The sequence below is a fragment of the Camelus bactrianus genome, chromosome 10 (assembly GCF_048773025.1).
Source record: "Camelus bactrianus isolate YW-2024 breed Bactrian camel chromosome 10, ASM4877302v1, whole genome shotgun sequence".
NCBI classification, from domain to species: Eukaryota; Metazoa; Chordata; class Mammalia; order Artiodactyla; family Camelidae; genus Camelus; species Camelus bactrianus.
In genome coordinates this window covers 37,999,772-38,016,344 of record NC_133548.1, presented here as the reverse complement: position 1 = coordinate 38,016,344, position 16,573 = coordinate 37,999,772, and the positions used below count along the sequence as shown (strand labels likewise).

Below are 16,573 nucleotides of genomic sequence, written 5' to 3'. Positions count from 1 at the left end.
TCCGTATCACCAGCCCTTTATTTGTCGCAGCCAAAGATTTGAGTGAGGAATGATTGTAGACTTTGCAGATTAAAGGCACACGTGGCAGGCAGGGGTAGGGCTCTGAGCCCACAAAGTCACATGGATACAAATTCGTTTTCTAAAGCAGTCGTTTCTTAACCATTTTGCAGTCACCGTTGCATAGGTGAAAGTTGTGGATCTCTCTTCGGGAAGATGCAGTCCACAGACACACATACTTATAAATTCATATGTCAGAAACCTTAAGTCTTGGTAGTCATTTCCGCAAAAGAGCTTAGCACTTGAGAGTTAAAGACTCACCTACAACAGCCCTAAGTGGCAGAGCCCAATTTACATGCAAAAGTATCCCTTGTGCCACGTTTGCCAATCTAGTCTTGCTGCTTTTCTCTGAAAGCCCACTCCAGGGCTCAGGACCCTAACTGCCGAGCCCCAAAACTCATGTTTTTGTCTCAGCCCTGAACGTCTGATTCTAACCTCCAGGACGCAGTTAGCCAGTGATTTGCCGTCCTGAAAGTCTTCCCTTGCACCTCTCCCCTTTCCCGGCTGTGTGCCTAAGCCAGCGCATGCTTCGTACAGTTCCATTCTCAGGTTCCTTGCCCCATTGTGAGTCTGTCCCGAGGAGAGTTAGCTTCAGGCACCTACTTCCCCTGACAGAGATTTTACTGCCTTCGGACAGTGCTGCCTCTAGAGTTAAAAAGGAGAAAAGTTGAATAAGGGCATCTTGGAAGTTACGTGTCCTGAGCCCGGAGACCATCATCCTCTCAACGGAAAGAAATGCGGCAAGAGGCAGGCATGTCCAAGGAAACAGTGAGGCTTCTGGACACCGAGCAGTGTGGCGCAGACTTGTGGTTTGGGTCACTCATGGCACAGCTGAGGCGCGTTTTGGCTCTGCCTGGGATAACCACCTAGCTGGGGTCCTTGCTGCCCCCCACCGGCTTCCGATGCCGCTGCAGTGCTTGCCGCGCTCAATGGTGTACGGGCTGCGGTGTATCATGCGCTGTGGGCTCAGATCCGGTGATTTTGGAGACAGTGGGAAGCTTCTTTTTCTGCATTGTTCCCACAGAGGATAGCAAGTCAGGACCTTGGACCTTCAGGTGGTCTTAGAGCAGCAGCCCGACACAGAGAACTGGAAAGCTGTTGTGCAGGATGTAGGAGGGTGGAGGTGCTGGGTAATTGGGTGTTGCGGAACACACTTAACCTGGAGAGTAAGTTCACGTTTCATGGATGCAGGTCCTCATTGTTCCGGTGTGTGCGCGCTTGAGGCGAGATTGAGTGTGAACGCCACGTGGATGTTCTTGTGGTCATGTCATTTTGTGAGTATCTGTGGTTTGGGAGTGGGCACATGTTTGGAGACAACTCTGAGTTTGTGTGTGTGTAAGAGTATGGCTGGAATTGAATGTGAGGATTACACTCTGCAAGACTCTTCAGTATTGTCAAGCTTGGCGGGCTTTCTAGCAAAGGACTGAATTGCAGTAGATGTGGGTGAGGGGCTGATGTCACGCGACACTGGAACATCTTGGTAAACAGCAGCCGGAAGCAAGGGGCAGCTGGGCAAATGGTTCGGGAAGGTGGATGAGTTTTAGGTGATGAATGGTGGGGGAGAAGGGGCGGGGCTGGAGGTCTGCCGGGAGGCTTAGGAAGCATCCATCTATTGCTCACACCTCCCTGCTCAAGCCCAGCGGGACATCCCGCCCCTCCTTCCCCACACATGGACCACCCAGCGTTGACTCTAGGAATCCACACAAGGTGGGGAGTGGGAAAGTAGGATGCGATCCCACAGAATCCCCCTTGAGCTTTCTCAGGAAGCTCTTCCAATCCCTACCTAGCTGGGAAACAGGTACATGGTTACCAATGAGAACATTCGTTTAAGACAGGAATCTGATCCCCATTTCAAAGATGAGTACACTGAGGTGCTAGACATTTGTAGCCCATGGTCTTACCGTCTGGAAAAGGCACAGCTGGAATACAGGTCAAGTCTGACAAGTTCTTGAACCTCTACCTCTTGATTCCATTGCTCTGCCCCCGGGTGGGTAATTCCAGCTGCTTGAATCAGACACCCTGGTTGAGCACAGAATCATCAATTCTGCTGTGCACTAACCTGCAAGTGGCATTTTTAGTGGGGTCTACAGTTAGATTTCGGGGAGCCAGGATTACCTGTAATGCTGGACTCTGCCCTACAAGATCGCACACCTAGGGATGGAGTCGGGTGCGTGTTCAAAACCCGCAGAATCGAACAGGTGAAGTTTACCATGACGTCAAACTGTCTTCAAATTCCTGCTCACTTTACGTGTGTTTTTCGTTGGTCCTCAGCGCCCCCCACTCTCCCCTTCCACCCCCGCCATCAGTGACCTCAATGCAAATACAATAGGGGTGGTCCTTCTGGATGCTCCAGGTTCTAGACGGAAGTGGTGACACAATCCTTCTGGGGCTCAGGATCCTTCCCCTCATTGGTTGCCCGGAGCTCTTGAACCACCCCAGACTCAGAGCAGCGGGAATAAGAGCAGCTGCTGGTGTGGGAGGAATCAGAGGCACTGCCTAGGTCGTGTCTCTGCCACTTCTTCCACAGTGCCATCGCCTGACGCCAAAGCTACTGCCGCGGCTCCCTCTTCTGCTCCCAGCCACCTCCTGCCAGGTAAGCCAGAGATTCCTGCTTGGCTGTGATTGTGTTTCTCTCTTACTCTTTTCCCTTCCCTCTCTCTCCATCACTTTTTCTTAGCTGATCTCTTTTCCCATCTCAGAGTCTCTATCCACTGTTGTCTGGGTCTCTTTAACACACAATCTACGTTAATCCGCAGTTCGTCGCAGCCTCTTTCCACAGGTAACTCTGGATGCTCTCATTCGCAGACTCCCAGCTCCACTCTTCCCGTGCTGAAGCGGGCTCCAGTCTCGCTGTCTTCAGCTGCACACGTGCTTAGGTCCATTTGGGATCCTGGAGCGTCGCAGGCATCTCTCGCAGATCAGAATGCAAGAATAGATTTGGGGAACGTGCGCTCAATGATCATGTCTTGAACCTAGTGGTCCAGGGGAAAGGGGTTCAGAACCCGGGATAGAGCAAGCGGGTGGTAATTAGGTGCAAAGACTGAGGGGCAGGTAACTATTAAAAACAAGCTCCAGTTTAGGTCGGACCTTATCTTCCCAGTATAATTCCTGGATCACAATTTGAGACTACCAGTTTGCTTTTTACAGGGCACTCTTTGCCAAAGTGTAGAGCAGCTGAACAGTAGAATTTGGTTCTTACATTTTTGAGGGATTCAAACTTCAGAGAGATACCTTCTCTACTCCTTGCTCCCCTGCCTGGTATGAGCAAAATCCCCACACCGGGGAGAAAGGTCTGTGTTGTACTATGGGAAAAGCTGTGGTGACAGGGTACTCCAAGTCTGTCCTCCGAGGAGTCCTGGCCAACAGGTTGTCTATGAGAGTGTGTGGGTGCTGGGGAGGGGGCTATGGAATGAGACTTCCTCACCCAGTTGTCCTGTGAGGTTTCTTTGCCCAACCAGGCATGCTACAGGCTCACTGGAACTTCCAGCAGTGCACTTGGCTGAGGAGAAAACAATGGTGAAGGGAAATGACATGACCAGTCTCAAGCCAGGATGCCAGGAAGTTAGAGGGAGAGGCAGGAGCAGAGTCTGGGTCTGTGGGCTCACAGAACCTGGAACTGCTGCAGGGTGACATCATTTTCCCTTGCAGAGAGGCATCATGGGGTTCTGGAAGTTCTCCCCCTTGCTGGTCCTCAGCATCCTGGTCCTGTACCAGGCGGGCATGTTCCACGCAGCGCCACTCAGGTAAGAGCCCGGCTAGGAGTGCTCCCACCTCCTATAGCCCCTGGTATCATACAAGCCTGTGTTCTGAGTTGTGCTGTGCTGTATCTGGCTCTTGAGGGGTGGGTGGGACGATTGAGGGGTCAGAGATGGTTCATTGAGAGTTGGGACAGCCTCATGCCCTGTTCATTGAGAGCTGGGGTGGCCACATCCTCAGGGGAAGTGGCAGAAATCAGGAAACCTGGTTGCTTATCCCAGGTAGGGATCAGGCAGGGGCTCAGAGCCTGTGCTGGGATTGCTTCTCTTTCCCAGGTCGCGCTTTGCTGGTCGCTTTGATCCTGCTACACTCACTGAAGAGGAATCGCGCCTCCTACTGGCTGCCATGGTGAATGACTATGAGCAGATGAAGTCCCGTGAGCTGGATGGGCAGATGACTGGGGGCTCCAGGTGAGGTTCCCTGCCCCCTGAGCACAGGACATCCCCTCCCTATTTTCATGCCAAGGAAGGACTATAATGGAGCCACCTTTGGGTTTTCTGACACCCTTGGAAATGTCTATGGGGAGTTTCCCTAATGACCTATGATTTTCTGCTATGATGACTGTTTCTAGCAGAAATACTTAAGACTTACTGGTGCCTCTCAGAACAGTAATTTTCCATGATGATCCCATGGGGCAGCACCTGCATTCAACCTCTCACTGACAGACTTTCTCTTTTTCTCCTTCCTGCAAATCAGCATCACTGCCCAGAAGAGATCCTGCAACACTGCCACATGCATGACCCATCGGCTGGCAGGCTTGCTGAGCAGATCTGGGAGCATGGTGAAGACCAACTTGTTGCCCACCAAGATGGGTTTCAAAATTTACGGTGGGCGCCGCAGGAACTATTGGATCTAAGCAGTGAAATGATTCTAGGAAGAAGGTGACTGCCCTTTATACTGTCAGATGGGAGGATAAATGACTGGGTATTGCAGGGGTGGGTTACAATTGTGATTCTTCTAACACTTGAGTTTGAGAGGTGATTATCCTATCCTTTTGGAATTTACTCTACTATGTCCATACATCTGAATTCACAATTGGGTGTAAATACTGTGTTTTTCCTCTACTAATTCTATGACCATGGACCAGACCCTCCCTGTGCCTCAGCTTCCACATGTAACCTGAAGACAACAGTAGTACCTACCTGTTATAATCAATATAAAAAGTAATTGGGATAATTCATGACAAGAGCCTCTCAACTAATGAGTAATTAAATTCTAGCTTTTTTTTCTACCTAGGTCACCATGAAGCTGAACTCTACTTCTTTTCATCTGCAATGAAAGCAACTTACTAAAAAATAGCATGGATGATACACATGCATGCATGCTTGTTGATACTGAAAACACTCTTTTCCCTGAAATAAACTAAATGCAGAACAAAATTATTGCAGTTACCTAGTGTGCATCATTTTTATATTTGATTCTGTATCCAATCGATGTAACTCATGTCTCATTGGTTTATCTGGTAGCAAATCTGAGCCCTGTCAGTCAACCTGTTGATGGTCGCAGCTCTACTAAACCTCAGGGGGACATGAAATCACTGTCTTGTGGGGATCTGGGGACACACAGTAATGCTGTGCCTCAAGGGAACTCTTCATGTAAAGAAATGTTCTCATTGTGCACTTCATCCAGGTAAAAAACTGTATTTTCAATACACTTAAAAGGAGTCCCTGCTGCTATTTTTGCTGTTTTTCCCATGACAATCTCAGGGACCTGTGAACACTTTGTTGACCAGGCTGGCTCAAATGAGGCAAAGACAACATGCTTGGGGTGGGTCCTCAGTATCCTGTACCCTCAGTGTCTAGGGAAACACCCTTATAGGAATTAGAACCCCCTGCATCTCAAAGAGACATTCACACTTATTTTCAGAGACTGCCCTGGTCCCCAGCCCCAGAAGTTACCTGTTCACTTCGCTCTGACTCAGGCTTGCCCCTACCAATCCGTGCCTTTCCTCCCCAGGATCACCCCTTCATATACCCCATAGCCTACAAAGCCCTTTAGAACAATGGCTCACAGTACGAAATGGGATCACAGACTGGCAGACTTGGAAAGATTGTCAGATGACATCGAATCCAACTTTTTACTGTCTGAGGTGCAGAGAAGAAGAGTGCATTGCTTAGGGTCCTGCAATAAGTTTAGCAGAGAATTCCTATATTTAACAAATAATAACTGAGTGTCTTCTATATGCTTGACACTATTTAAGCTCCAGAAATAGAGCAATGAACAGGACAAAACTCCCTGCATTCATGTAGCTTATATTCTAACTGGGGGAGACTGAGGTGATACATGCTATGGAATCAGAGACACTCAGTATTGGAAGGAATGTGGGATGTCATAGGGTCTAGATGCTTATTTGATATAGGAATTTCACAGCTCCAATATCCCTGGGCATCTGCTGCAAGTGCCAGTGACCAGCTTCTGACTGTAACTTCCAAGGTGACTGGGCAGCCAGTTTCACTGGTGGAAAGTCAGTAAATGAGGTTTTTTAGTTAGAAAAGTCATATCCTCCTACCTACTGTCTCTATTATTTCCCCTGAAGCACAAAGAATTATGAGCCTTGGTCCCATTCGGTCTATATTAAAAATATACCTTACCCCTACCTTAGCCAAAAGATACAGCAGGCCATGTTTCCCTTAGAAATAGAATACTCCATTGACTCTCTACCTCAAGGAGTAAACACCTGGGTCATTGCAATGGCTTACAGGGTGTGAGTTTATCTTCCTATCATCACCAGTCCCATTACTGCCTCTTCTGACATCCTACTTCTCCTTCACACTGGCCTTCTTATTACCCCTTATTCTATATCCACAGGCACCAGCACCCTTAGTTGTTTCCACCTGCTGGTACCTTTCTGCAGAGAACTCTTACCCAGTGGCCCCATCTCCTCTAGATCTTGACTCAGATATCACCTACCTTGGCTATCCTTTCTGAAATTGTACCTCAGCACAGCAACACACCCCAGCACTCTTCTTTGCTTTTTTATTTTTACCTATTTACCACTTATTATCTACTGTCATACTACATACTTTATTTAGCTGATTTATTAAGTGTAGCCCATCCTGTAAACAATGTAAGTACCATATAGACAGGAATATGGCTATTTTGTTAATTACTCAATCCCCTATACACATAACAGTATGCCTGACACAAGGCAGCATTCAATAAATATTTATTGAATGAATGGAGTTAAGTCTTCTTCTCTTTTGTGTTGTAGTCAACTCTCTGGTTCCCTCTGGGCCTGAGGTACCACATGATCTGACCCATCTCATGTCTCTGTCCTCTAGTCAACTAGCCCATGGCTTGTTTTACTCCCAGCTTCCTCAGGGTTTTTGCACTTTTAATTTTTTTGCCTAAAATCTTGTTCCCCAAATGTCTACATGTCTGATTCCATCTCTTCCTTTAGAATTCTGCTGAATCACCTCAGAGAAGACTTTTCTGACCACCATATTCAAAATTACATTCCTTCTCAGATGACTCTCTGTCTCTTATTCAGCTTTATTTTTTATCTATAGAACTTAACACTATGCAAAATGTTACATACTTATTATTTTTTCTTTTTTGTCTATGTCCTTCTCCCAGCATGTAACTCTATGAAGGAAGTTACATGTATCCTTGGCTAGATCCCTGGAGCTTAGAATATTTCATAGAACATGACAGGCCATCAATAAATATTTGCTGAGTTAAGTAAATTATAAAATTATGCAGTGCTCTGATTTTGTTCTCTGAGTTCATCTTTAACCATTGACATGTTATGAGATATGGAGATCTCACATTTAAAGTAGTCTATAATTTTTGTATTGATTTTCACTTTGACTCAAAAGTTATATAGAAGAGCATTTAAAAATTTAAATTAGCTTTTAAAATTATACTTCACTTATTCAGTTCCAGGTTTTGCACTGAGGTTTAAGAAAGTAGTATCTACTAATTTTTACTTGGGAAATTGAGATTTTTCTATGAGGTTTATTATATGATCCTTACCCATAAATGATTAAAAGACATCAGAAAATAAGTATTTCTCCCCAGGTATAAAATTTGGTAGCTGTATCTACCTACCCAGATATCTTTGTGGATATGTAATTAAATTGATGAATTACATTATTCATATATATATTTTTTTGCCTGAGTGGAGGGCAATAAAGTTTCCAAGTATTATTTTGTTTCTGTGAATTATCCCTCACATTTCTAAAAAATTTTAGTTTACATATTTTGAACTTATTTTATTTTTAAAGTGAGCTTACATAATATATAAATTACCTAATAGAAAAATCACATACTTTATATTTCCATGAGTCGTGCCTAATGTGTATCACATAACCCACGTAACCACCACCACAAAAAAAGTTATGGCATACTTCCATCATCTAGGAATGTTTCTCATTGGACTCTCAAGTCAGTATCTCTCAAATTTCTTCCCCTCACAATCACTGACCTGAATTCTACCACTGAGGATTTATTTCCCCAGAAGTAAATAGATAGATAGATGGTATGTTAGCTATTATGAATGACACTCTTATGAACATTCATGTGCAAGTATTTCTGTGAAGCGCTGAAGTTATTACTCTTAGAAAATAGCTAGAAATGGCATGATAAATGTGCATATAATTAAACTATTTTTAAAAAATGACTTTGTTATTTTATACTACAGCAGAAGTGTATGATCATTGAACTTACTCCGCACATCCTTGACAATGCTTGGTATTTTTTGTCTTTTAAATTTCAGTCATTCTTATGACTCTGTATCAGTATCTCATTGTGGGTTTTAATTTTTATTTCCCTAATGACTAGTAAAAATTAAATATCTTCTCATGTGTTTATTGGCTATTTGTTTATCTTCTTTTGTGTAATTTCTGTTCAAATACTTTGCCCATTTTTTTTTTTAAATTGGGCAGCTTTTCTTCTTATTGAGTTATAGGAAATCTTTTATATCCTAGATAACAGTCCTGATTCCTTTGGAGGCATGATTTCACTCACCTGCTCACATTTCTCTCCCTCTTGGACTATTTCCTCTGTGAGAAGCCAGATGCCATGTCATGAGGCCATTCAAGCAGGCTTTGGAGTGGTCCATGCATTCAGGAATGGAGGTCTCTGGCCAATAGCCAGTGAGGAATGAACGCCTGTCAACAACCAAGTGAGTGAGTTTAGAAGTGGATTCTCTAGCCCTGTTTGAGCCTGGAGATGACTGCAGACCTAGCTAAGAGCTGGAAGGCAACCTCAAGAGATACCCTGAGCCTCTCCCAGATAGCCTACCATCAGAAACTGTGTGAGATAATAAATATTTGATCTTCTGAGCTGCTAAGTTTTTAGGTAATAGATAGCTAATATCCACCCAAATCATGATTGCTTTAGTTCAATCACAAAATCTGGAAAGCAGGTTCAAGGGAAGTTGGCTATCTGAGCAGACCTGAGTTCAAGTCGGAAGCCACAGTTCCCAGAAAGGATGTATTGTCAGATTTCTTTCCCCTGGTTCCCAAGTCCAGATCATATTAGGTGCAATGGTATAAGTGGCTTCTACTCCAAACAAAATTAAGTCCTTCTGTTCCTCTTCATTACTGAGTGCTTTTTACCAGCACTCTCCTTCTCTCTCTGAATTCTCAGTGCTCTTCAGCCTATAGCTATTTCATATCATTTTTTTTTTTCTCCTGCCTCTAAGATTCTCATGTTAGGAAGAAATCATTAAGATTATGTAGACCAACCTTCATGACTGAATTACTTTATAACACCCCCAAGTGGTCCTCTAGCTTATTTTCAGAAATTGGACGTCACTATCTCCTGAGGTAGTTTACTCTTTCTTTGGATCATTTTGGCTCTTCAAATATTTTTGCAATGGTGAGCAGAATTCACTTTCTCCTCTCTCCTTCTTCACTTGGTTCTCAAGAGAGTCATACTTGGGCAAACTCTTCAGGGAGAGTTGGCTATGAGTGAGACCAGACTTCTGAAGCAAAGACTGGGTATTAATTGTTGGGGTTTTAAAGAAATCATATATTCTTTAATATGAAGTCCCTAGTTGGACTTCCCTCTTCTCTGTCACAATCAGATTCCCAGTGCTCAAGCCCCAAAGATTTCCCTACAATCCCTATGGGGCAAGACCAGAGTGGGGACTCCCAAGAAGTGACCCATAATGCCAGGAGATCTGGATGGCCGTCATGGGCTCTCTTTCCCAGCTGGAGGAACTGTAGGCTCAGGGGAGACCTCTCAGGATGGTGCTGCCCCAGCCTGGGGGAGAGGCAATGCACTTGGCATGCAGCCACTACTCTTATTCTTCTGATGCCATCTGTTTCAGTCTCTGTGGCACAGCGAGGGTGCTTCAGCCTCATCTCCATGTTCTAGGTTTCTCTCAGTGGTGACTTATCCATGAATAGTTGTTAGTTGTTCTTCTTGTGAGGGGTAGTGAAGTCAGGAATGATATATTCACCATGTTACTCTTATCAGCGCTGCAGTCTTGAGGTAGAATTTCTTCTTCCTCAGTGAAATATCTGTCTGTTTTTAAAGGCCTTCAACTGATTGGGTGAGGCCCACCCACATTATTGAGAATAATATTTACTTACAATCATCCTATTACTGAACTACAAAACATACCATCCCAGCCAAAACCTAATAAATGTCTGACTGAATAACTGTGCATTATACCCTTTTTCAGATGACACATAAAACCAAACAGCATGAAGAACTATTATCCCAGGGGATGAACTGCCCAAAGTTTGGATATTAGGCATAAGCGATGTGACTTAGCAAATACTAAAATTATAGATGTGTACAGTAGATAAATGATTTCTATCTGCTGTTGTGGCTGAGGGTATACAAGGTAATTAGGCCACAGTTCAGTGCTCCTTTCTCCTATTGGACATCTCACTCTACCAAGCCATCCCTGTGCAAAAACAAGTGAAGTAATGGGCTGTCAAGTCCCCCAACTTATATCCTTATCTCTTGTATACCTCTGGCATTTCTTATTCACAGCCTTAGGAGTAACACAAAGTTAGAGGAAGCTAGAACCAAGCACTTGAACCCAAGTTATTCTCACCAGTTCTAAACCTGCAGCAGCCTGGGGCCAGAGATTCTGCAATTCTGGAAACTCTCCAATGATGCCAATGCTGCTGGACTGAAGACTACACTTAGAGCAGCAAGGTTGATCACATTTTGATCATTGCTCTGATTAATGATAGTATAGTTGGTAGACATTTTGTCTCCTCTCATATATTCTAAGAATCTTAAGAGTAGGGGTTGTTTAGTTTTTCTTTGTAGTCTTCAGAGTGCCTCACATAGCACTCAGTACTTAGAGGATGCTAATAACTTAATACTTGTATTTTACAAAAAAAAAAAAGAAAATGATGCATAGTTTCCTTACACAAGCTGTTAAGAGTTAAGTGTGCCTGCACAGTGAAGAGAACTTAGGAAACTGTACACTGATCTTGAGCAGAGAGAAAGTTTGGAATGAAAAGGGGTCAGGGACAGGAAAAGGGGCCTTCAGCCAATCCCTTAGATGAAGATCCAGAAAAGAGATGGGATCAAGAATCACCTTTTTGTGCTTGTTTGTTTTCCATTCTCAAGGTTTTGATCTTTCTTTTTATACCAAAGAGAAAGTCTCAGGTATTGCTAACTCATCTTTAATACCTAACACAGCTGATTCTTCCATTAAAAAATTTTTATTGCAATAAAATATATATAAAATTTACTATCTTAACTATTTTTAGTTGTACCATTCAGTGGTATTATATACAATCATAATATTGTGTGACCCTAACTTCCATCCATCTCCATAACTATTTTCATCTTGCAAAGCTGAAACTCTGTACCCATTAGACACTAACTCCCCATCCCCACTACTCCCAGACCCTGGCAGTACATCATTCTGCTTTTTGTTGCTATGAATTTCACTATTCTAATTACCTCATATATGTGGAGTCATACAGTATTCATCTTTTACTGAATGGTTTATTCACTTAGCATAATGTCCTCAAGGTTCATCTATTGTTCATCATATTTAAGAATTTCCTTCCTTTTAAAGGCTGAATAATATTCCATTGCATGTGTTTACTATATTTTGTTTATCCATTCATCTGTCAATGGACACTTGGGTTGCTTCCACATTTTAGCTTTGTGAGTAATACTTCTATGAACATGGGTGTACAAATATCTCTTTGAGATTTAAAAATGATTCAATAACCATAGCAGTTACAGAATTATTAAGATTTCCTATTCCTTTGTGATTTAGTCTCAGTAGGTTTTGTGTTTCTAGGACTATGTCCATTTCATCCATGTTATCTAATCTATTGGCATACAATTGTTCATAGTACTCTCTTACAATCTTTTTTATTTCTGTAGAATTGGTAGTAATGTTTCCACTTTAATTTCTGGTTTTAATAATTTGAATTTTCTCTCTTTTTTTTTTCTTAGCCCATCTGGTTAGAGGTTTGTCAGTTATGTTGATCTTTTCAAAAACCACCTTTTGGTTTCATTAATTTTCTCTCTCTCTCTCTCTCTTTTTTTTTTTTTTTTTTGTTCTCTATTTCAGTTTTCTCTGCTCTAATGCTTATTATCTCTTTTTTTTCTGCTAGCTTTGCACTTCGTTTTTTATTTTTTTAGTTCTTGGAGTTGTAGAGCTAGTTTGTTGTTGAGATTGTTCCTATTTTTTTATTTAGGTATAATTGTCATGCAACATTGTGTACGTTTAAGGTGTACAACGTGTTGATTTGATACATTTATACATTGCAATATGATTGCCATTGTAGCGTTAGCTAACACCTCTACCACATCACATAATTATCATTGTTTTATTTTTTGTGGTGGGAATAATTAAAATTTAGTCTTTTAGCTAGATTGATGTCTGCAATACAGTATTATTGTCTAAAATCATTATACTGTACATTAGATCTCCAGGATTTATTAATCTACTAGTCGCAGGTTGGTACCCTTAAAAAACATCATCTGTTGCTTCATAACCCAGCCCCTGGTAATCACCATTTTACTCTCTGTTTTTAAGAGTTTGGCTTTTTAGAATTCACACATAAGTGGTTTACAGTATTTGTCTTCCTTTGACTGACTTATCTCACTCAGCATACTACCCTCAAGGTCCAGCCATATTATCAAAGATGGCAGAATTACCTTCTTTTTCAAGAATGAATGATTACGTTTTACTAAGGTGAGACTTTATCTATTTATCTGTCTATCTGCCTATCTATTTATCTATCTATCTATCTCAAATTATCTTGATCCATTCATTTATCAATGGACACTGAGGTGGTTTCCATGTCTTGGCTAATGCAAAAAATGCTGCAGTGAACACAGGGGTGCATATACCTTTTCAAGACAGTGAATTTTTTCCCTCTGTATACGTCCTGAGAATTGAAATTTCTAGATCATATGGTAGTTTTATTTTTAATTTTTTGAGGAATCTTTGTACTGTTTCCTATAGTGGTTGTACCAATTTGCATTATCACCAACAGTGTACAAAGGTTCCCCTTTTCCACATCCTTGCCAATACTTATTATCTCTTGTCTTCTGGATGGTGTGAGGTGATATTTCACGGTTCTGATTTGCATTTCTCTGATGATTAGTGATATTGAGCATTATTTCATGTACCTGTTGGCCATCTGTATGTCTTCTTTAGAAAAATGTCTATTTACATAGAATACAGACTTGTGGTTGCCAGAGGGGAGGACGGTGGGAAGGAATAAACTGGGAGTTCGAGATTTGCAGATACTGACTGGTATATATAAAATAGATAAACAAGTTTATACTGTATAGCATAGGGAAATATATTCAATATCTTGTAGTAGCTTATGGTGAAAAAGAACATGAAAATGAATATATGTATATCCACTTATGACATTGTGCTGGACACAAGAGATTGACACAACATTGTAAACTGACTATACCTCAATTTAAAAAAAAGCCTAGTTACTCTGCCTTTTTTTTTTGAGTTGGATTTTTTTTATTTTTTTGTTATTGAATTGTATGAGTTCTATATATATTTTGAATATTAACTCACCTGATAGATGGTTTGCGAGTATTCTCTCCTGTTCTGCAGGTTGTCTCTTCATTTTGCTGATTGTGTATTTTGCTATGCAGAAGCTTTTAAATTGGTATAGTTCCACTTGTTAATTTTTGCTTTTGTTGTTTGTGCTTTAGGAATCACATCCAAAAAAATAATTTCCAAGACCAGTATTGAGGAGCTTCTTCCCTATGTTTTCATCTAGTTGTTTTACAGTATCAGGTCTTATGTTTAAGTCTTTTATCAACTTCAAGTTAATTTTTGTGAGTGGTGTAAGATAGGGTTCCAGTTTCACTTTTCTGCATGTGATTATCCGGTTTTCCCAACATCATTTGTTAGTGACTTTCCCCATTGGGTGTTCTTGGCACACTCGTCAAATATTAGTTATCTGCATTCATGAGGGTTGTATTCTGGTCTCTTTACTCTGTTCCATTCATGTATGTGTCTATTTTTTATGCCAGCATTACTAAAGAGCCTTGTAGTGTAGTTTGATATCAGCAGTTATCTCTGGCTTTGTTCTTTCTCATGATTTCTTTGGCTATTTGGAGACGTATGTGGTTCCACACAAATTTTAAGTTAAGAAAATATCAGTGAAAAATGCCATTGGAATCTTTATAAGGATTGCACTGAATCTATAGATGGCTTTCAGTAGTATGGACATTTTAATAATATTAATGCTTCCCATCCAAGAACATGGACTCTCTTTCTATTTGTTTATGTCTTCTTTGATTTCATTTAATAAAGTCTTTAGTTTTTAAAAAATTTGTTTTTTCTTAAATGTTTTATTTTTGTACAATTTTTAATGGATACTTTCTATTTACAGTTATTACAAAATATTGGCTATTTTCCCCATGTTGTATAATGCATCCTTACACCCAGTAGTTTGTAATTCCTACTTTCACACCCCACATTTGTCCTCCCTCCCTCCCTACTGGTAGCCACTAGATTGTTCTCTTGGTCTGAGAGTCTGCTTCTTTTTTGTTATATTCACTTGTTTGTTCTACTTTTTAGATTCCATGTATAAGTGTTATCATACAGTATTTATCTTTCTCGCAGACTTATTTCACTTAGCATAATGTCTTACAAGCCCATCCATGTTGCTGAAAATGGCAAAATTTCATTAATTTTTATGGCTGAGTAGTGTTCCATTGTATACATGTACCATTTATCCATTCATCTGTTGGTGGACACTTAAGTATTTTTCCATATCTTTTCAATTATAAATAATGTCATTATGGACATTGAGGTGCATGTATCTTTTCAAATTAGTGTTTTTTCTCCCACTTTGAAGCTACATGGTGGGAAATTCAGTAAATGTTAGCAAGTGATTTTCAAAAAAAGAAAAAACCCTCAAATCTTGTAGTTTTTCTTGTACAGATACTTTACTTCTTGGTTAAATTTATTCCTAGATATGTTATTGTTTTTTGATGCTATTGTGAATGGGATAGGTTTTGTAAAATTTCAAATGTTTCATTGCTAGTATATAGAAATGCAACTGATTTCTGATGTATGTTGATTTCATGTAGTAAAATTTTACTGAATTTATTGATTAATGATGAGTTTTTTGGTTGAGTCTTTGGGACTTTTTATATATGAGCTCATATAATTTGCAAATAATGACAATTCTTCTTTCTGAATCAGATACTTTTTATTTCTCTGTCTTGCCTAATTACTCTGGTTATAGCTTCTAGTACTATTTAATCTGACTGGTGAGAGTGGACACCCTTGTCTTGTTCCTGACTTCGAGGAAAAACTCTTACTTTTTCACCACTGAGTATAATGTTAGCTGTGGGTTTGACATATAGGGCCTTTAGTATGTTGAGGTACATTCCTTCTATATCCAACCTTTTGCAGATTTTTATCATGAAAGGATGTTGTATTTTGTTAAATGCTTTTTCTGTGTCTATCGTGATAATTATGTAATTTTTATCTTTTATTCTATTTCTGTGTTGTATCACATTTATTGATTTGTGTATGTTGAAACATCCTTGCATCCCAGGGATACTTCCCACTTGTTCCTAATCTATAATCCCTTTAATGTGTTTTTCAGTTTGGGTTGGTAATATTTTGTTAAGAAATTTCTATCTATATTCATCAGGGATACTAGTCAATAATTTTCTGTTTAGGTGCTCTGACATTGGATGTGTATATACTTACAACTGTTATATCTTTTGGATGAATTGACCCTTTTATAATTATATAATGACCCTTTTGTCTCCTATTACATTTTCACATTTTAAAGTCTACTTTGTCTCATATAAGTATAGCTAAATCTGCTTTCCTTTGGTTTCGACTTGCATGGAATATTTTTCTCCATCTCTTCACTTTGAGCCTATGTGTGTCCTTAATGCTTAAGTGAGTCTCGTGTGCAGCGTATTGTTCAGTCTCTTTTTTTATCCATCTAGCCACTCTGCCTTTTGATTGGTGAATTCAATCAATTTATATTGAGGTAATTATTGATGTGAAAGGATTTAATGCCAACTTACTGATTGTTTTCTGGTTGTTCTGTGTTTGTATTGTTCTGTTTCTGCTTACCTTTTTAAACTGATAATTTTCTATGGTGGGATGCTCTGTTTCCCCCTCTTTTTTTCTTTTGTGAATTTACTCTAGGTTTTTGCTTTGCTGTTACCATGATGCTTACACAAAACCTCTCATAGCTAAAACAGTCCATTTTATCCTGATAGCAACTTATCTTTGATCTCTTTTAAAGCCTCTACCTTTTACTCCCCTCTTTTATACTTCTGATGTCATAACTTGCCTCCTTTACACTGTGTA

General features: G+C 40.6%; 1 protein-coding gene across 1 annotated transcript; it reads left to right on the top strand.

The window, feature by feature from the left end:
* Positions 1–2,559: 2,559 nt before the first annotated feature.
* Positions 2,560–5,185, top strand: LOC105076608 (calcitonin receptor-stimulating peptide 1-like). The gene is made up of 5 exons (XM_010964830.3): positions 2,560–2,650; positions 3,706–3,800; positions 4,089–4,223; positions 4,479–4,694; positions 5,050–5,185. The coding sequence occupies exons 2-5, from the start codon at positions 3,715–3,717 to the stop codon at positions 5,057–5,059; spliced, it is 447 nt and encodes a 148-aa protein (XP_010963132.1). The 5' UTR covers positions 2,560–2,650; positions 3,706–3,714; the 3' UTR covers positions 5,060–5,185.
* The last annotated feature ends 11,388 nt before the right edge of the window (positions 5,186–16,573 follow it).